General features: G+C 35.5%; 2 protein-coding genes across 5 annotated transcripts; both read right to left on the bottom strand.

Moving 5' to 3' along the window:
- Window positions 1–617: 617 nt before the first annotated feature.
- Window positions 618–6,528, bottom strand: LOC149666840 (uncharacterized). 4 transcript variants are annotated; one of them, XM_089841545.1, is made up of 13 exons: window positions 5,998–6,528; window positions 3,243–5,333; window positions 2,880–3,075; window positions 2,595–2,816; window positions 2,373–2,507; window positions 2,168–2,263; window positions 1,949–2,002; window positions 1,696–1,890; window positions 1,582–1,632; window positions 1,473–1,523; window positions 1,173–1,402; window positions 974–1,118; window positions 618–893 (listed from the first exon to the last, which is right to left on the bottom strand). In XM_089841545.1, exons 3-13 carry the CDS (start codon window positions 3,067–3,069, stop codon window positions 757–759), a joined length of 1,506 nt encoding a protein of 501 aa, XP_089697671.1. In that variant the 5' UTR covers window positions 3,070–3,075; window positions 3,243–5,333; window positions 5,998–6,528; the 3' UTR covers window positions 618–756. The 4 variants fall into 4 exon arrangements, with proteins under 4 accessions (XP_089697671.1, XP_089697673.1, XP_089697675.1 ...); XM_089841547.1 differs by having other exon boundaries at window positions 2,168–2,239; XM_089841549.1 differs by having other exon boundaries at window positions 1,949–1,999; window positions 2,168–2,239.
- A 4,519-nt stretch (window positions 6,529–11,047) lies between these two features.
- Window positions 11,048–20,798, bottom strand: LOC149666839 (uncharacterized). The gene is made up of 6 exons (XM_089841643.1): window positions 19,368–20,798; window positions 18,977–19,325; window positions 17,974–18,172; window positions 13,012–13,044; window positions 11,324–11,602; window positions 11,048–11,204 (listed from the first exon to the last, which is right to left on the bottom strand). Exons 1-6 carry the CDS (start codon window positions 20,796–20,798, stop codon window positions 11,048–11,050), a joined length of 2,448 nt encoding a protein of 815 aa, XP_089697769.1.
- Window positions 20,799–21,576: the final 778 nt, after the last annotated feature.

The raw sequence follows: 21,576 nt of genomic DNA, 5'->3' as shown, positions 1-21,576 counted from the left end.
TACCATTCGTCGGTAACCTAGCTTATTTACCAGTCGTCAGTAATCTACCCAGCAAACACAAAAGGTCCCCAGGACATTCAGGATATATCTCTTATGGATATTCAATAGATCCAAAAGATATCCAAATAATCTGACTTGAGTTATATTAGATGTTCCATGGATAACCAAATGTCACCATTATGTTGATCAATAAGACATTCTAAATATATACATGAAGATGTTCATAGGACCTAACATGGACATTCAAAGAATGTCCATTTTAACCCAATTACCTCCGTTGAACATCCTGTGTTCATTAGTTTTGTACGAGTTTATTTTATAACATTCTGGGTATATTCCAAAGACATTCTAGAGATGTCCAATACAACCGAAGCAACTACCATGAATATTCCGTACTGAACATTTTGCACCCGAAAAATATTCTTTGGGTGTACGATTATATAGTTTGAAATGTCTAAGAGACACCCCAGGAACATTTGAACTGTGATGCATGGAATGTTTTTAAGAGGTTGCATCATAGAAAACTCGTTTGTTCCCTAATTACAGCATGTGTTAATATTTGTAGGAAAAATAGCAAAGTTTAGTTGATTTTTAAATATTTTTATTTTGAAAAATTCAATAGTCATATATATTTTTTTTTCTAATTATCATATCATATTTTGATGGATTTTTTAAAAATACCTTTTTTTTCTTTTGTGCCATGATTTAAATTTGAAAAAGCAAAAAATCGCAATATCTTAATTTTTACATTTTAGCCTACGTTTTCTGTCTTTTGGCGGCAGTCATTTCTTTGGACTTAATTCTATCAGAAGCATGCGTAAACCACGATTTTATGTGCTTTTCAATTTCTGCAATAGTTGCATCTTTAAAATTTTTTGAGCTACGAACAGTCTCTGTAAAAGGAATAAAAGAGACACATAGTTTAGTGAGCAATGAAAAGTTGAAAACTAGTGTTAAACCGTGAATTTCTTACCAATTATTATTTTCATTAACCGTTTCTTTCCTTTTCTACCCTCCCAGCTGTATTCACTTGCCAATTTGTCCGTAAAGATATGGACTAAAATCCTTTTTAAACAATCGTATAAAGTTGAGCCACCAAATTGTTTCAGATACGCTCTCTGAAAAGGAAATATTATTAATTTGTGATACTTCGATTAAAATATAAACCTTACTAATTTCGTGATGTTTTCTAGATTGCTTAGGGAATCTTCTAATAAATTTAGCTCTCCTTCGTTATTTAGTGTGAAGCCAAAAACGTCTTGGACTTCAGTAATTTCTTCAGTTGATATATTGCGTTGGCCACTCGTTTGACTATTTTTCAGTAAGGCTTCTAAAGTCTCCAACATATGTCTTTGATTGCTTTTTATAATTTCCTGATTCCTATTTATACTGCGGTACCAAGCTAAAAAGAGACAAATAGTTTAACAAATATATTCGATGAAAGGTCTTTAGCAAAGCATAAAATTACATACCTTCGCTAATTGAAATTATACCGGCAGTTTTCACAGAACCTTGAGTTAAACCTGAAAAAATATCATATTTAATTTTTTGCTGAATTACAATTAAGTACAGTTAGTTTACAGGTTGAATTTGAGCCATCTTTATTTGTTGGCAATGATGAATTTCTTTCATCTGAAGGAAGTAGAAATAAGACGTGAATTTCTAGATATTAGTGACATACGAATATAATCTTACTGTTAATTCTCTGTGACAAATTTGACGACGGACTGATCCTTGAAATGGAACTTGGACTTCCATTTCTGGAAGTGTTAAAAGAGCATGGCCGAGCAGACGTTTTATTACGTTCGTGTGACGTATTTATCCCTCTTGAAGAAATATTGCCATTTTTTTTTCCAGCAACTGATGACAGTTTAGTTTTCTCAAATGGCTCTGAAAATGTAAAACGTTTAAAGCTTCCAGGAATAAGAATTTAAGGACCATTTCTTACTTTTGAAAATGGGGCGTGGTCCAACACAAAAGCTATCCATTTCATCCTCATCTGCTGTTAATATAAGTTTTTACTATCATATATATAAATACTGAACATATATCTAAGTATTATAAAATCCTAATGGAACATAAAATTGAGCTAGGGCTTCACATTAATTATTGCGACGAAAGGATGCCAGTTTTAAATTACAAAACGTTAATCAATAATTAAACAAACCTTCATCATTACTACCAAGTTCATCATTACCAATAACTTCATCATCATCCTTTGTATGGTTTTCGGGTCTTTCTGGTGACAAATTATCAATGGAAGCTATTATTTTTTATATTTAAAACATTTCATAAAAAATTCCAATCGATTAAACTTTATAAAATATGGCTGAATGTTTCATTAAAAGCTTAAATGAAATTCAAATATTTACCAATATCCGAAAGATCATCATTCACAAAAGATTCATCAAATATCAAAGATTCACGGCTGGCAACTTTATTAAGTCTCTTTAATGAATTATTTTGTGAATTCTTTTCCTTGTTCAGTGCGCTGGTCAAACCAGGACCTAAGAAAAGTTAAATTACTTTAAATTTTCCCCATAAATCAATTAACAGTAGTAATTTAATAAATGAGCTGCATAAAGATTGTATACCTTGGACAGAAGCTACGTTAAATAACGAAGGAATTTCAGTAGTATCTTCAACTGGTAGGTTATCATTTTCACTTTCGGATTCTGAGTCAATTCTTTCCGGAAAACTGACTTCCTTGTTTAGCCTTTTCTTCCGTTTTCCACGACCTTTTTCATTTTCACTACTAGATATATCAGTATCTCTTACGTACTTGACCATTTTCTTCCATGCTTCTTCAAAAGTATCTGGAAAAAGCAACAAAACTTTTAGAATCCAAAAATTTTACAATATAGACTTAAAATACGTACTGCAGCTTTGAAGAATGTTCATTTCGTATGACTCCCAATCGTCCATCGGAGCTGTTAGCTTTTTTGCCTGACGAGTTGCATTTTTATCACCCGGCCAATAACATTTTGTTTTCTCCAAGTCTTCATAAACCCAAGAACTGGGTATTACAGCTACTCCACCATGAATAAACTCTACTATCTTGAAGTCCATTTTGAACTGAAAAAAATTTAGTATAATTAAAACCATGTACAGTTATTACTTCTAAAAACATGCTTCTACTGCAACAGGCAATTAAATATCATCAAAGCAAGATTATTATGAACTACATTGCATTAAAACAGTCACTTTAGCAGTAATGCAATATTACAAAATGTACTCTCTACCTTTTACTCAGAAAGACAGTGTAGAAGTTTGAATATAACAAATTCGTTGTCGTTGTCAACTGGGTATTTCATGGCCTTGCCCAAAACTTCCTGAAGTGGCCACTTCATTAAGGAAGATAAATTAGATACGCGGAAAATTCCAGTTAATGATGATTGGCATGGCGAAGTAAAATAGTTGTTCACACGGGTAAATTTTCTTCCTACTAGCAAAATACTTGAAGAGTCCTCATCTGATGTAGCAAAGTTTTCAATAACAACGATTGATGAATCATTTAAAAAGCAACAGTTGTCGCGTTTCCCGACTGTTAGTTGATATTCAGATTTTATGATTTTTTTAAATTGTGGGTCAGTACAGCCCACTAAGAGGGGCCCATCTTCGTGAGTCATGTGAAAGGAAACTCCGATTTCCACCTTAAATGACCTATCTAATTTTCATTCTTCACTAAGACGGTTTATGGCTTGTTTCAAAGGATGACCGCTGTTGGATAGTTTATTTTTCAAGGTAAATAAATAGTTTTCAAATTGAAATGCACTGAAAGTATCTAAATGTCCATACTTTAAACAGTCAGTGGGTAGGTGGATTAAACCGTGCACATTATAAGAAACTAAATGTTGACCATAGAGTACAGCATATTTTTTAACTTAGTACTTTAAGAGCTTCTCTGCAAATTCGATCATTCCCACTGTTTGCTTCGGTGTAGCGAGAATGCGTATGGCGACATGCAATGCCCGAAATAGCTCATAATGGGACTTAGGGAGAATCCCTCGTAGAACAACAATACCCGAATAAAGCACAATCTGTCGAAACTCTGTTGCCTTATATCTATCGACATCTTTCAATGACCGAGGTTTCCTAACAAATTCCGAACATGTTACCGACGATAACGATTCCAGGCGCTCTGATATTGCCATTATCTCATGAGCTCTAAGTTTATAAGTTGAATTTTTACCCTCGGCTCCCATCCACAATTTCAATGTTTTTTCATAACGCCCAAGCAAACTAAATGCATATAATCCAATGGAAAGTCAGTAATAATATCGATGTTTGTTAAAGTTTCTAATATGCTGGTACCGTGATGATGAGCTGCTTGACTTTTGTTTCTAAAGTTTTCGTCAGTTCGTAATTGTGCATTAACATCTGGAAAACACAACCGTCCCCTTCGCCTTATGCCAGGTTGAGTACACTTGTCACAGCCAAAGTAGCCATTATGCCCCTTAACTTCACGAACAAATGCCCTTGCAGGAGTGTCGAAAATAAATCCGAAAATTTGAACAATTTTATCTTTCCCATCTATGACAAGTCCTTCTTCTACCAAATACGAAGCTTCTGTCACAAATGAGGCCAAGTACTGATCAGAAGAATTTGGTTTGCTATATCCATGATATAATCCAATCACGAAGGGCTTAGAGTTTTCAAAAGACGCTATTGTACCCAATATAGGCCAAAAGCTGCTTGTGTTACTGGTTCCGATTGGTAAACCATCAATGTTGATTAAAATTTTTAATACTGGAACTTCTACAGCCGGATTAAATTCACGACTAGCCGCAAATCTAATGCCTGCTTCAAGTCCGAAGTGAAAATAGTGTCCTGGGGTGATTTCTTCAAGTACAGAAGATCTAGGTGTTTGTAAGAGGGTTCGTGAGTCTTTTGGAAGTTCTTCGAAGCATTTGTGCGTTCTCATTATTTTATATAGGCCATTAACTGCATTTTTAGAGATTCCATGGCACGTAACCCACCGAGCTAGACTAGCTGAAACATTTTGTACATCCGTTCCTTGAAGACTTTCCAAGTCAATTTTAGAATTAAAATCTACGTCAAAGTGGTTTTCATCTTCAGAGTTATTGCTAAACTCTGGTTCTGAAACGTTTATCTGTCTCTCGTTATCTACTATCCCTATATTTCCACCACCATCACTCTCATGTTCATCTCCCTCCCCCATAGCATCGACACTATCAATAGGTTCTCCATCAGGCAAGTTACATTCTGATATATCGGATTGAATGCCATTAGTTGCCGAATTAATTAGTCTGAATCGTTGTCTAGAAGACAGTGAAGATAACGGCTTATATCGTCCTTTTGGCATTTTAATCCTGCTTAACACAAACACATATTGTCACCATAAACCTGAAGCCTTTCCATTGTATTTAAATGTTTAAAAATGTTAAAGGTCGCTTTAGATAGTCTTTGAAGACAGCTAAATTTTGACGAGTGGCTAAAAGTGCGCCATTTTTTAGAGAAGATATAAAGTAAAATAACAATGTGGAAAACGTTGACAATAGAAAGGCTTAATAACAATAATTGGGAAAAGTAGCAATATTTTGGGGTAAAAACAACCCAATTTAGTAATATTTGGAAAAGAGGGTAGTTAATTCCCTTGATATGCCTTTATAATAACAAAAACAGGCGCACACTTAGCCGCTCATAAATTATGCACTTAGCTTTAGGCTAAGGCCTAGTCCTACATATGTGATCAAATATCAAAATCGGTTAGCTGCACTTAGCTTTAGGCTAAGGCCTAGTCCTACATATGTGATCAAATATATCAAAGTCGGTTAGCTTGTAAACAGAATTAAAGTATTTATATAGGAAATTTAAATATCTAGGAATACATTTGAAATTAATAAAAACACTTTTGAAAATTTACTGAGCCTGAACCAGAATCAGCGGTAAAAATTGTTAAGCCTCGTGTATCTACACCATATCAATTTCGACTTAACCATATAAATAATAAGTATAAAAATATTCACTTCTTACCTGAATTTTTATATCCTCGAAGTGCAATTAAAGTTGAATAATTGCGTATAATTAAAGTTGAGTAATTACGTATAATTAAAGTTTTATAAATACGTATAATTAATGATGAATAAATAACGTCTTATCGCTAAGAGGGAACTTTCCAAATATGGCGTCGAACAATGAAAGCGGCAAAGCGCGGAGCCGTGGACTGGCGAACGTAAATTTTTCCCGGCGCGCGGTATGAAAGGCGCGTAGAGGCAGAGAGAGAGAGGGGCGATCTAATCAACCGATGAACCGAACACGTTGACAAACTTTCCGAGTTTCCGAAACAATTTGCTGGAAGCGCCTCGCCTCGCCTAGACCCGTGACGTCAAACCCGTTATCACGCGGTTCTTTTTTTGAGCCTTTACCCCACCTAGTTACTAATTCTTTTCGGTTTCACTTGATAATTTAAAATAATAACAATTTACATAATAATTTAAGTCAATAATGATATTGATTATAATTACACATAAATTCATAAATTCAATAGAAAATTAGTTTTTTAAATAATTTCATATTTAAACTGACATAGATGACCACTTGAAGGCGCGCACTTAAATCACGTAATTTAAATATCATATGGACCACTAATGTATATTATAATTTGGATGTTGGTATTTGCATGTTCATCGTATGTCTTTTGGACATGGTTAATATGACGGGTTATTTGGATATTGGAGAGATATCCCTATAATGTTGATTTTGGATGTGATCATGCATGGAGGTTTGGATTGATTCAGGATATTCTAGGGATGTTTTGTGTTTGCTGGGTAGCTTAATTACCAGTCGTAGGTACTCTTATTAAATTACCAGTCGTAGGTACTCTTCTTAAATCACCTTTATTGTTACTCTCTCTTAAGGCAGTTGGCAACTTAATATACATGTGTGGGGTCCTTTTCCAACTTAACTTGTTAGCTAACACAAGCTTATGTCCCATGGTTTTTTAACCCTACGAAAATTCGACCAAATAGCCTTAACAGTGCTAACATCATAAACTGACTCTTATCCATTCTAAAATATCGCAGATTGGAATGGTTTTGATAATATGAAAAAAAACATACTTAAACTTAAATCTAATTAATGAAAATTAACAAGCGGAAAATCATAATACCAGGCTTTCGTTTAAAACCATTTTAAGGTCAAACAAACGAATAGTTATTGCATTGCGGCTTTCACAAATGGTTATTTGTAAAATATTTTCCCATGTTATTTCTATGGAAAAATTTCGAGGTTTTCGTCAAAATGACTGATTATTTTTATTGAAATGAAAACCACCCTTAGCAACTTTAAAAAAAATAAAATAAACTATTAAATGGATCTCTTTGAAATTTTAACCATATAATGAGGGCCCGAATTGTAGTTCTGTGGAATTGTTTCAAAACAGTTAATACGATACAAATAAAGTTATATCCAATCAAAAACTCTTCCTTATACATTGAAGACAGTATGAAGTCTTATCTAAGAGAGCTACCGGTCTCATAGAATACTCAGTAGCGACAAAAAATTTAATCGCTACAATAATAAACAGAGCGAAAATAAATTTATATTGAATTTAGAAAAATCAACGTTTTGTTCGACCTCTTTTGACTAGAATTAGCATTATTGTATTTATTATAAGGTGGCCCGGTTTAATGTTTATGGGGTTTTCTTCTTTTCAATACAAAATATCACTCAGAATATGAATAAAATCCATTAAATTAACCAAGGAAGTAAACAATTACAATAGCTGGTATAACGTACGTCTCTGCTGGGGTAAGACCTCCTAACTCCTTGAATGAGGGATTAAATTTTTCCCCCTTTCATAACACTGTTAGAAATCTCGAGCTCCTCTCTAGGAAGTCTTTCTTGAAGTGAGCGGGGCATTACTTCTTCAGCCCATGAATTCTGGATCTCTGAAGGGTAGATTGTAAAAAAATAAAGAAAGCAACGGCCACGGTCGTTAAATAGTTTTTTTTCAATAGGTTTATGAAGAGTCATAAAAACTAAATGACCTTGACTGTTCCAAAATTCACACCCCCATCCCTTCTCCTGATTCTATGCTAAAGAGGGCTTGGTTTTACAATGGAAAGAGGCGTTTTCCGGTCCCTTTAGAGATACAGTGTTCATTTTCAGCCAATAGGTTTTTCTCGCTCAATAGGGCAAATTTTGGCGTACGAGTCGCACCTAAACCGGAGATTTGAGAAAAAATATCGTGAGGTGTCGAATGTGTCGCCCGGCTTTCTTCAGTATTGCTACACAAGAGAGGAGAGTTCCAAACCCCTCTTTTGGTTACTTCCTAGGCTAATTAATGGACATCTGATAAAATTAACCTAGTATGATTTGGTCTTTTAAAATAAATTAAGTTGTTAACAAGTGAAGTGGAACGACTTTCTCCACATTCCATTTGAAACCTACTATTTGTAGGATAATATATGTTCGGACACTACAAATTCTAAGCTCCCTTATATAAAAATGGACACTGCCTCTTATGAATAAGGAAGGTTTTTGATTGATTGTAACCTTTTTCGTATTTCGTTTACTAATTCCAAAAAATTCCACTGAACTAACATTCGAGCTTTTAGTGTGTGGATGAATCTTCAAGAAGATCCATTTAATTGTTTATTTTATAAAAAAAAGTTGCTAAGGGTTAAACTTCGGGGTAGTGCCTATTATAGTTTCATTATCAACATTTAGTTCAAGTATTAGTTCTTTAGTTTTAAATCCATGTTTCAACTCTCGGAAGGCGGTTAGTAAGTTAATCTACTATTGGAAGTCGGTTGGTAACACTACCTGCTATTGGAAGGCGGTTAGTAAGTTAATCTACTATTGGAAGTCGGTTGGTAACACTACCTGCTATTGGAAGGCGGTTAGTAACTTAATCTACTATTGGAAGAAGGTTGGTAACTTAATCTACTATTGGAAGGCGGTTGGTAACTTATTCTACAATTTTAAGGCGTTTGGTAACTGAATCTACTATTGGAAGGTGATTCGTAGCTAATCTACTATTTTAAGGTAGTTGGTTTGTAACTAAATCTACTTTTGGTAGGCGGTTTGTAACTAAATACAGAAGTAGTCGACCCCAGAAGTATAGGTGTCCAGCTCCCCAAATACAGAGTAAACCGAGCCCAATGATTCAAATTAAGAAGTATCGAACCCCTAATATACAAATTTTGAAGTATCCTACTACAAAGATAAAAATTCTGAAGTATCCGACCCCATAGATACAAATTTCGAAGTATCCAACCCAAAAGATGTAAATATAGAAGTATCTGTCTCCGTAAGATACAATAACAGAAGTAACTGTCCCCAAAATATACAAATACTGAAGTATCAGTCCCCAAAGTTACAATTTCAGTAGTATCTGACCCCAAATATAAAAGTTCAGAAGTATCCGACCCCAAATATAAAAGTTCAGAAGTATCCGACCCCAAATATATAGTTAAAGAAGTTTCTGTCTCCAAAGTTTACAATTTCAGAAGTATCCGACCCCAAATATATAGTTTAAGAAGTTTCTGTCTCCAAAGTTTTCAATTTCAGAAGTATCCGACCCCAAAGATAAAAGTTAAGAAGTATCCAACCCCAAATATACAAATTCAGAAGAATCCGACTTCAAATATACAAATACAGACATAGCCGACCGCACAAATACAGATACAAATTTAGAACTTTCCGACACCAAAGTTAAAAATGTAGAAGCATCCAACCCTAAATATTTTGAAATTCAGATGTATCCGACCCCAGAAATTCAGAAGTATCCGCCCCAAAGTTATAGTAGTATCCGACCCATAGATATAGTAGTAGATACAGAAGTATCCGACTCCAGAAATACAGACGTATCCGACTCCAGAAATACAGACGTATCCGACTCCAGAAATACAGACGTATCTGACCCCACAAATACAGCGGCATAGCACTCACAAAATTGTTCCCCTTGCTTTTCATGGACAAAATAGCTTTGAACGTGGTAAGGTTTTAATCTGACATGGTACAGGGAAAACGGTTTTTGCCACATTTTAGAAATTAATTGAAATAACATACTTAGACTTAATTGTTTTTCATAAAACTTTGAAAAGGCACAACTTGAATAGTTACTTGTTAATTTGAAAGTATTTCGAAAAATGTAACTTCGCTGTAGTTTTTAAATTATTCGTGCTGGAGCCCAAAAAACATCATGTTATTCCAATGGGAAAATTAGCGAAAAACTGAATTTATTTTTATCATTACGGAAGGGTGTAGGTTCTTATCTATAAGGGCCTACCGGCCCTCTTGAATATAGATCTGGGGTTCTAAAGGTTTAGATTTTCATTGAATAGCTTCCCTGGTCACAAATGATCAAGTTTAATGGGATTTCGTCGAAAAGGACTCTTAAAATGATCTATCCGAGCCCTTAAGAAATTTACAGCATCCGAATTCAATTCTGCCGTTAGTGGAAATCTTCAATTATTCCACGAGAGAATGGACCATTATAATAAGCGACACGTTAGAGCAGAGTTAAACGTAGAAGTCCAACAAGACCATTCAGTTTGAGAATTTTGCGACTTTGACAAAGAACATAGAAAGTCAGTTGGTTCTCGTAGGAAATACAGGGCCTCGACCGAGGGGTCGGACGTTCAGCATTTTAGTGTACGGGATTTTGATATTTCTAGATTTTGAAATCTAGTCCAAGATTTCGAGATTTTCAGATTTTGAACGCGATTTTCAGATTTCGGGATTTTGTTCAGGCTTTTCAGATTTTGAAGGATATTTCGGGATTTGGAACAAGATTTTCAGATTTTGAAGGAGATTTCGGGATTTGGAACAAGATTTTTAGATTTTGAAGGAGATTTTCAGATTTTCAGATTTTGAAGGAGATTTTCAGATTTCGAAGATATTTTCAGATTTTTGATGAAATTTTGGGTATTTACAGGGGATATCAAGATTAAGTATTAACTTCCGGTGTTCAAAGGATATTTCCAGATTTTGAAATATAGGTTTAGGTTTTAGACTTTAAATTTGATTTAATTTACCGCAATGAATACCGGAGAAAAATTGACCAAAATCGACCAAATTAGTCTAATTTGTAATACAGAACTCGGGCGTCAAAAAGCGAGATGGCTGGCAGAGTTTTACCCCCGTGACTTCCGCTCTTAAATAGTTGCAAAACGTGTATTGTAAGCGTGGGGACTTTCAGATTTTTATATTTTAGGGTGAAATTTCGGGATTTTCTGTTAAGATTTCGGGGTTTTCAGATTTTGACGTGAGATTTTGGGATTTTTAGATTTTAAGGGTAAGATTTCGGGATTTCGAAGCTTACGAGAGAGATTTTAAATAGATTCAAACGAACTGTGCGAGATTTTGACATACGTCTGACCCCTCGGCCTCGACACCAGAGGAGACCATACGTTCAGACCTATGCGGACCACTTGAAGTTTCAATTGGAGGAATACGATGGTCCATTTTGTTCAATGATAATTTTTCCCGTTTCCGGGTTGGATACTTCCCAAGAACCGATAAGGGTATAAGTTTGACCTGCCCTGTTGTCGTACTCGTAGGCGGTATGACTAGGGTTTTGGTTAACTGTAACTTACGATTTTCTCGAATGAATTGCGAATATGGTAATAACCTTGATACATTACCACCAAATTCTTATTTCTTTCGACCGGAAAATGGTCTTAAAGCTCCTTGTTTTAAATGGTCTTACACTTTGAAATTTTTCTCTACCCAAGCTTGCGTACTTATTTAAAAAAGAAAATATAATTCTATAAACTGTGGTATTTTTCATTATTTAGCTTAAAAACTACCAATATAATTTAATTTTGAATTTCGGGCAAATTAAATTGAACGGAAATTTACGCTGTAAATTACGGCGTAATTTACTTTTTTCCAAAATTACCGTAATTTTCGAACCCTAAGTGTGACAGAATAAAAACTTTTCGTTCGTGGATTTTAAAAGGATGGGGATTACAATAGAAAGTTTTGGATGTTCAATTTTAAATGGTCGAAAAAAGGCGTTTCCGACGCTAGAAACCAAAATGTAGTTTAATATTTTACGTTATAAGGATTAATAATGTCGTTCGTGGGTCGTAGCTCAGAGACCTCTTTCTAAACTCATAATTTTGATTTAAATTGAACATTTTTTTAACTTGAATAGTTTTGTAAACTTTAAAAATTCTTATTCGAGTAAATGTATAGAACAGCATTGTATTAAGATTCTTAATCATAATGAAAGTGACTAGCGGTTTTATTTTCTGAGAAATCTATGGCATTTATCAGCCTAGTGAAATTGACATTTTGAATTAAAATATTTTTCACTTGCTTATATCCTCGTGGTCGATGTGGAACTCGGAATTGAAATTTAACCAGTTGGCCTCTCGTATAAAGGTTGCACTCGGGAAATAATAAACTTTAATAATTAAAAGTTAGATAACACCAAATATTATAATTTATAAAAAAGAAACTATGTAATTAAGTGGTGATACATTTTTCGGTGTGTAATTCCACAGTCAGTCCGACTGTCGAATGGCGATGTTACACGTAAGCAATGTAATATAAAGCGGAGAGGAAGGTAGCAATGAGGATCTAAGTGCTAAGAGATTGTTTGTACAACTCGTGATTTTACAATGTCGGCAATGAAGAAAATCTCTTATCTCATTCATATTTTCTGTCTTCATGTTATTCTAATACTGATTTCCCCTTCTGAGTGCGATAAAATGGCTGGCTATCACCATTCATGGTGTAAATAGCCTGATTCGTACCTCAATGATTAATTCATACATGAACTTGTTTTCGAATAAAAGCTTTGTACTGGACGTTTAATCTCTGTTAACGATCATTCCAAAACACTAGTCAGTCCTCGAGGGATTTCAATAACACAGAAAATTACTCTGTTTTGCTCAAATTTTCTAGTAGAGGAGAAAAGGCCAAAATATGAACACGTGAGAAGAAATTATATGTAATTATAATTACGGGTCGATTACTAGGTTGTGTGTAATTAAGATATTTAGATCGATCGATTTTTTTCTTGAAAATTACCTTGCACCCATTTTCTTGTGAATAAACAGAAGCCTGTAAAAAATATAAAGAAAGGTAACCTATGGTACCGAGTAGGAGATCGAACAGATAACTCGACATACACAGTAGCTAAAGGAACGCAGCGTTGAAAATGGCAGGATCTTCACAAGTAAAAGCCTAAGATGGGTAGATGGGAAAGAGTTACGGCGCCAGTACTAATTCCCCTAACACCAGGAAAAAATTCAAGCGACCACCACGGTTGAGACCAGCACCAAAGAAGCTCTCGCCTAAATGTATTATAAAAAATCGTCTTGGTTTGGACCAAGGCCGAAAAAACAAACGATATGTGGGAGGTTTATCATTTGACTGAAGTTTCAGATATTGCAATTGTTTTAGTTATTTTTATCCATTTAATCCTTAATCAATATTAAATTCAATCAACTGATTTTACTGTTAATCGATCCATTCCCTCTAAATTAATTGAAAAAATTACATATCTACGCTTTTTCAAGAACAATTACATTTTCCGAAAACATTTTATCATGAAATTAATTATTTTGAAGGGATTTCGTGTCGATAATTACTAACTTGAAAGCACATTGACGGTCATAGTTTTGATTAAGGCTGGCTTGACAAATTTTGAAGTTTGCAGCAAAAAAGTTTAAATCTGTAGTAAGTTTCTGAGAAGACTGATGTTCAAGAAATTGATGATAAATAACTTATTTTGCTCAAACTAATTTATAAACTAATGTCGTCTTCTTAAGACAAAGCAACAACGTTTATCCCGCGTGGTTTCTTTTAGTAGGTGACACTCTGTAGCACACGAAAAATATATTATTTTATTTTAATGTATGCGCTTTTGATGTAACTCCCCCCTTCCTCTAAAATTTCAATATATACAGTTTTACAATCACCAGTCGTTCCAGTGTATGGGTCATCTGAGCCGTCGCAACACACTCAGCCAATATTATCATATAGTTCGAGATCTTTTCACATTAGTGAACGGTACATGACTCTCCGGAGTTGCCCGCCAACCTTAATAACCTAAAACTATAAAACATTCGTGTACATGAAGGATTACGGTTCTGGCTTGACACTCGCTAGCGCCTGACGGACCGATCAAGTGAGTGCTCAGACCACTGAGGTGGTCTGAGGTGAGTGGAAAATTTTGGAAATTACATACACATAACTAAAACACAGCGGTGATACCACCATTGAGGTCTTCTCTCTCTTGCCTAGAAGCACCGCTATAGGCAGTGAGATTTGACTAGCCTCTTGCCTGTAGTGAACTTTGCCACAGTCTGGCGGTGACCCTTGGTGTGAGCGAGAATACCCCAATGGTGGCCTCGCCCCTGTGTGTTTTTCGAAATGGTCTTTATGCGTACTAAAATGATTACACGTAATACGTAACCGGTGTACAAGTAGCGCCAACAGTGTAGAAAGGGGTGGTGACGTTTCAAATGAAGACTGAATTATGACCAAGAAATTCTAAAGCACGGAGAGGGAAATGAAGAAAATAGGTTTAAGCGCGCTATAAGGTTAGGCTGACCTCTGACCCAAAAGTAATTTTTTGACGTACTGTCTTAATTAGTTAAATTACAAAAATTAGAATTCATTAATTAAAAATCGAAACAGTTAAGTTTCCCATTTAATAAATGCTTGTTAATTTAGAAGTATTCCGAATACTAACTTCGCTATACTTTTTCCGTATGGCCTATGACCATTTCGTTAAAAAAACGAAAATTTTTTAATGCTTTTTCTATGGGACGCTAACCCTAAAAGGTGTGACTTTTTCTTCAACATTACGGAAGGGTATCATGTCATATCTACAAGGGCCTACCGGCCCTGTAGAATTGTTTTAATTATGGCCTTAAGCCCTAATTCCATTTGTTAGTCCATGGTCTTAAGTCTAAGTTACCTCATTAGTTTGAGAATAACAGTTGTGGCCTTATGCCAAACCGCGAGTGTGCATGCTTTATTTTGTTTATTACCAGTCAGGGCCTAAGCCCTCGCGAGTGTTCATGCCTTAGGTTATTATCTATTTGCTATTAGTCTGCCTACTGTGCAGTTATTTTTATTAAAATTAAGATTTAGTTGGCAATCTCATTCATAACCCTCATTCTAAAGATAAGCATACCCCTTTAGACATCTGATCCATTAGTTAATTATCCACTTCCTCGCTCTACCCAATAGTGTAATAGACGCGAGTTACCCAGGACCATAACATCATAAGTTTCGTTGGTAGAGGACGGGACTTTAGTAATATTATGAAGATGATTTTAGTTTAAGTAAAGAAACACGTTACAGCCCCGATTTGCCAACGCGGTCCCCTGGGGTGTAACAACAGACAGAAAGACACACACCGACAGACACGTCGAAATTAGAAGTTCTCCGTGACATACGTCACTCGGAGAGGTAAAAAGGAACGGCCACGGTCGTTAAATTGTTTTATTTGTTTATTTTTTCAATAGGTTTATGAAAGACCGACTTCCTAGGCTAATTTAATGGGCTTCTGATTCTAGTTTAGTCGTTTTAAGAAACGTTATTTCTATAATCGTTGTCAACATACCTATTGTTAACGTTTGACTTCTATCGAACGCTTTTTTCAAAATATTTCAAAATTTAGGGTGTATAAGGCGATATATTCACAATAAATGACAAGAAAGCCGCGTGAACCTTAGGTGGAAGCTTTGACTTCGATCGCCGCGTACATCTTAATCCTAGCGATGTTAATGGAGTAGAAGCCAATATACTATGAAGGCGGTCAGGATATTACGAATAGAGACCTTTCAGTTGGAGGTGGAGCTGAGTCTCGTGACATAATAATTGGTGGGTTTGAAGCAGGAATGAAGCTGAGACCACCCAATATGGCTACCAGAACAGCGGTAAGACTGGGAGGGTGTGACGTGCAACTATCCCATCTGAAAGCTCTCTATGAGTTTGCTCCCATTTGCAACTGCGAACACTGTGAGAGACTCACAGACACTTCCGGTTAAATACCTCGTAATCTGCACTTGGAGGGGTGAAAACACAAAATCCAACCTCTAGCCTCCTGATTTGCTACCTCAAACGAGGTAGAAAGCAGGGCTAAAGCTGAAAATTTGACCCAAGTATTATACTCTCTTCTATTTTCTCTTGCAAGTACCTCCCTTATGATTAACTCCCTATAATATTATAAAAATCTGAAGAAATGAAACATTTTCTAATCAAGATATGTCATAAAGATTATTTCTCTCCCGGGTAAACAAAGAGCTTATTTGATAAATATATATGCAAGGTAATGGTTTGACTAATATTACTAAAATCTGAAGCAATATAAAAATATTCATTTTGCTGTAATGAAGCCCATTTCTAATCTAGCTTGTGAAAAATATACTTTAAAAGATGAACATTTCTCTCTTTCGGGTAAACAAAGAGCTCATTTGTCGAATATATATGCAAGGTAATGGTTTCACTAATATTACTAAAATCTGAAGCAATATGAATTTATTCTTTTTGCAGTAATGAAGCCCATTTCTAATCTAGATAGTGAAAACTATACTTTAAAAGATGAACATTTCTCTCTTTCAGGTAAACAAAGAGCTCATTTGTTGAATATATATGCAAGGTAATGGTTCTGAAACAGCCCTCTCAGTGAGATTGCACATTTTACGTAATTTCGCCATTGGTTTGTTCGCCCTTCAAAACGAGCAGCGTTAGTTTTCATAGAATCACAGTAAATATACAGTTCGAACTTTAAAGAAATAAATTTGGCAGATATTAACCAATACTGGTCATTTTCAAGGTAGGTTCATTTTAGTTTTGCAACTGAATGAGAAACATTCGGGGGGAGGGGGGATTCGAGTCAATTTGGGCGCGTAGTTCAGGCACCAGGATACGATTCGGGGTTCAAGTGATTTGTCAGGAAAGTGTTAGAGGTTCGAATAGTTCAGGTAAATAAAAATTTGTGGACACCGAGGCGAAAACTAACTTTTTGCTAGGTGTGGTTATTTAAACAAACCTACCTTGCGATGTTGTTCCCTTAATTATTTTATAACAAAGATTTTGAGTACAAATTTAGGAAAATATCAACTGTTTTCTCCAATAAAGTTCTTGGCGGGTAATTAGTTAAAAAATGTTCGTTTCAATCATCATTAAAGCTCAATATCTAATGAACTGTTTCGATGTACAGCTTATTTTACATTACCCATAAAGTTCTAAAATCATTAATTACAGATGTAACTTGCTTATTCAATCAAACATATATAATTTATCGTTTAGTGCTCACGACTCCCATACTCTTCGTAAACGGCCCAGAGTGTTGCGTTTCGGTTGAATTAAAAGTTCTGAAAACTCAAGAATTAACTAATTTTATATTGAACTTTCATTGATTGATTCTGCTGATGTAAATTTGAATTACAAACAGAACTTTATATAACTTTTAACCATAAGGACTATAATTACCCTGGTATTTTCACAAATAATTGGCTTGTAAACATTGTTAAGTTACACAGCATGATTAAAAAGGTTTTATCTTTCGGTGACAAGAGCCACAAAAGCAGAGAAAACGCACCGAATAATGAAAGGGTACCCAGACCAAACCTATAACTATGACAATCTAAAAGCGCTTATGACCTTGGGTTCTATTAAATGAACTGAATTATCCAATTTTCGGCTATTTTTGAACCGTTAAAACCTCTCATTTATCTATATCTATATCTATATCTATATCTAGATCTAGATCTAGATCTATATCTATATAAACAAAAGTCCATAACCCCCCTCGAAGTACTGAGATGTAACAGTTAATACCCTGGCCGTCCTCGGTGTGGAAATTTTATAATAATAATAATAATAATAATAAAATTTTGGTTTATTAGTGCAAATCAACAGTACATTTTGAGTACCTACAAGGATTTACACTTGTGCATTAGAGCACTATTAAGTTAGAATAAAAAGAGAAATGTCTCTTTTAGTGTCATTAAAATGTGATTTCGGCATCACCTTTCCAGGATAATTTGTCGAGGAGTCAGTCCTTTTCTGTTGAAAATGTCTGTTTTTCGGCCAAATTTGTTGAAATTTTCCATTATGCGGCTAATGGGTCGAATTGATGATATTTCAGCTTTGAATGGCTTGTAATTTGTAAGTCTGGTTTTTTTGTTGGGGATATTGAAGTTCAGTTCGTGGACTACTTCACTGCAATCTATTTCATTTGAAATTAATTTTTGTAGGAACATGATATCAGCCTTGATAAATGTGTCCTTGATAGTATCTATGTTCAGTTTTTCCAGCATGGTTTCATAATTATGATTTGTTTTATAACAGAAGTACATTTTGTAGTATCTAATGAATTTTCTTTGAATACGTTCTAACTTGGTTTTCTGATAATCACTACATGTGCTGTATGCCAGAGATGCAAATAATAGTTTTGGCTTGACTAGCGTGAATTAAAGTTTCTTAAAACATGACGCCGAATTTATATTTCGGGATATTTTTAGCGCTAAGCATATCGTCCTTATACATTTAGTGTATATATTGTCGATGTGGTTTCGGAAGTGCAGTCTGTCTTCGAATATTACGCCTAGGTCGGTTATTTGACTTTCCCGTTTGAGGATTTTTCCGTTCAAGACATAAGGATAGATGATTTTACTTTTTTTACGAGTGTATGATATAACAGCTGTTTTGTTCTCGTTTATAGGGATATTATTAGTTAAGCACCAATGGTTAAGGCGAATTAAGTCAGCTTGTAGATTCATGCAGTCAGTTGTATTTTTGATTTTATGAGCAAGTTTTTGGTCGTCGGCGAATAGCGTGGTCCTTGAGGTCAGAGTGTTCACTGGTAAGTCGGAGATATAGATGTTGAATAGTAGAGGGCCTAATGATGAACCTTGTGGAACACCGCAGGTAACCTCGTACTTTACATTTGTGACATCTCCATTGACTTTTAGTATATTTTCCCTTTTGTTTAAATAGCTTGTGTACCATTTAAGGAGGTTCCCGGACAGACCGTAGAGGTGTAATTTTTGTAGTAGTATGCGGTGTGATACTCTGTCGAAGGCCTTTGCTAGATCAATGTAAATTATGTCGACTTGCCCCTTATTCTCGAATTCTTGGCTAATGTACTCCAACGTACTGATTAGGTTCGTTTCGACTGATCGGCCTTTGACAAATCCATGTTGATTGTCGGGTAGGTTAATTTTGAACCATGAGTAGAGTTTCTTACTCATAATCATATCGAATATCATGCAGAGGGAGTTTAGTAGGGATATCGGTCTATAGTTTGAAGGGTCTCCTTCCGACCCCTTTTTGAAAACAGGAGTTATCAGGGCCTCTTTCCAATTGTTTGGGAAGCAACCCTGCTCAAGGGAGAGGTTATATAGATATGTAAGGGGGCGTACCAGTAGGTCCCCACACCCTTTAATTATAAAGTTTGGTATTCCATCCGATCCCGATGATAATTTGGGTTTAAGATTTTTTATGGTATTTTTAGTTTCGTTTTCAGTGATACGGCAATCAAAGTACTCTCGTGGGACCTTGTCTTCCGGTATGTTAGGGAAGCTACTTGTGTAGTCATGGGCTATATTTGAAAATATGTTTCTAAATTCCTTTGCTATATCCGTGCTGTTGGTTACAAAGTTTCCACCCGACTTGAGAGTGATATTGTTTTTCTTTGATTTGGTTTTGCCGTTCACGTATGTCCAGAATGCTTTGGGGTCGTTCCTAACGCTATCACAGATTTTATTTGAGTATGCTCCCCTGTCTTGCTTTAGTAATGTTTTTACCGTAGCCCTGGCTTTTTTGTATTTTCCAAGGTCTTTCGCATTGTTTGTTCTTTTGGTTTTCTTATGGTAGTAATTTTTATTCTTAATTGCTTTAATTAGATCGCGCGAATACCAGCTTGGGTATTTGCAGTGCCGAACAGGTATCGTCGTAGTAGTTCGGGGAATACTGTCCTGCATTGCCGACTGTATGGTTCCTTTAGTGTAATTTACACAATAGTTTAAGTCTTTTGATTGATATATGGGAGCCCAATCCGCACTCTTAATTATATTATAAAGCCTATAATAGTCCCCTTTTTTATAGTGATATCTTCTACGTTTGTCTTCAGTTATGGTAAGATTTTCATTCTTTTTGAATGCCACAGTGAATACTGGATGATGTGGGTCTGTCGGGACTAAAGGGGTGTCGTTAGGGTATTTAATTGTATAATCATGGCTGTTGTTTAGAAGGCAGAGATCGAGTATATTGTTACACATGTTGGACTTCGAGTTTAATTGTTCTAAATTGTTTATGTGTGCCAGTTCTAAGATATGTTCCGCTTTGTGTTTCACATGAGATCTACACGCGTTGGTTTCCCAGGTAGTCCAATTTACGCCTGGAATATTGAAATCCCCTAGGATAATTATATCACCAGTAAATTTAAGTAGTTGACTTCTAAGGTTATTTGTTAAATCTTCATAAGTTGCTATACTAGTGTTTGGAGGGAGATATATGCAGCCGAGCAGGAGGGTTTCGCGAGTATTTAGTCGAATCTCAATCCAAACAGCCTCGAGATTGGACTCTAGGTCGCTACGCCTTATGGTCTTTATGTTACTTTTGTTTGCTATGATGCATCCACCTCCACGACCTAGGGTAACGCGGTCGTTTCGGTGGACAGTATATTCACTCGGAAAATAGTCGGAACTGCAATGAGAACTGTTGAGCCAGGTTTCTGTTATACATATTATATCATAGTTCATTGCTATTACGTTGTTGAAGAATGTGTCGGCCTTGCTACGTAATCCCCTGCTGTTTTGATAGTATATTTGATGTTTTTTAGTTTGTCTCATGGTTATCTATTCTGGAAGCAGCTTCTAAATTTCCATCCCCTTTAACATTATTTCTAAGTTTCAATCCACAAGTTTTCCGACTAGTTTTGGGGAAATATTGCCCCCCCCAGCTTTCAAGCCGGTCTTAGCGCCAAAAATATTTTTGAGAGGGTACTTTTTCAAAGTATTTTCACGAACAACGGGGTGACATTAGGTAGTATTGTCCAATCGAAACGTTCCCTTCTCTATCGTTTCGTCTTGCCACTAGTCCCTACCACCAAAATATGGTATACGGGGGGGTTGAATAGGGCGTGGTGGGAGAGTTCCAAAAGTGCTTTGTTTTGATCACGTACGTAAAATCTTAAATTTTGGATTTTTTATCATTTTTCGGGTAATGTTACCTCTCTAATTTTTAATATATTGCTCATATTCAGAAGACTAAATTAACTAAGTTACGTAATATTCTTCATAAAATTCTATGATCTTAACTTGAACGACAAAATAAAACATTTTTTCGTATTTTCAAAAAAAAAAACTACCGGGTCCCTCCTGACCCTAATATCCACGCTAGCCTCTGCGCCGCCGTTGTGGGAATTTCCGTTGTCACTTTTACAACCTCTGTTCTTATAAGCTCCCTTGAGTTCGGGAAATTCAAAAGCAAACAAGCTGGTCCAGCAACCAGATCATTTTTGCACACCCAATCAATTTATAGGACATTGGTCCAGTGAGGCAGTGACCCCTATAAGTGTTTCAAAGTGTGTCTCAGCATAAATTACACTAAGGCAGTAAATTAATTACC

This window comes from Phalangium opilio, unplaced genomic scaffold (genome assembly GCF_054372755.1).
Source record: "Phalangium opilio isolate 3A_F unplaced genomic scaffold, DU_Popi_V2 ptg000060l_1, whole genome shotgun sequence".
NCBI lineage: Eukaryota > Metazoa > Arthropoda > Arachnida > Opiliones > Phalangiidae > Phalangium > Phalangium opilio.
Note: the sequence above shows the minus strand (reverse complement) of the source record. Positions and strands in the feature narration are given on the sequence as shown.

Coding starts and splice junctions, on each gene's coding strand:
- LOC149666840 (XM_089841545.1), bottom strand. CDS start 3,069: ATGGACTTCAAGATAGTAGAGTTTATTCATGGTGGAGTAGCTGTAATA. Junction 1,633..1,695: donor TTTGTCACAGAGAATTAACA/GTAAGATTATAT, acceptor TACTTCCTTCAG/ATGAAAGAAATTCATCATTG. Junction 1,524..1,581: donor AGATGGCTCAAATTCAACCT/GTAAACTAACTG, acceptor ATATTTTTTCAG/GTTTAACTCAAGGTTCTGTG.
- LOC149666839 (XM_089841643.1), bottom strand. CDS start 20,798: ATGAGACAAACTAAAAAACATCAAATATACTATCAAAACAGCAGGGGA. Junction 13,045..17,973: donor CGACAAATTATCCTGGAAAG/GTGATGCCGAAA, acceptor TATTTTTTACAG/GCTTCTGTTTATTCACAAGA. Junction 11,205..11,323: donor GTATGTCAAAATCTCGCACA/GTTCGTTTGAAT, acceptor AAATCTTAACAG/AAAATCCCGAAATTTCACCC.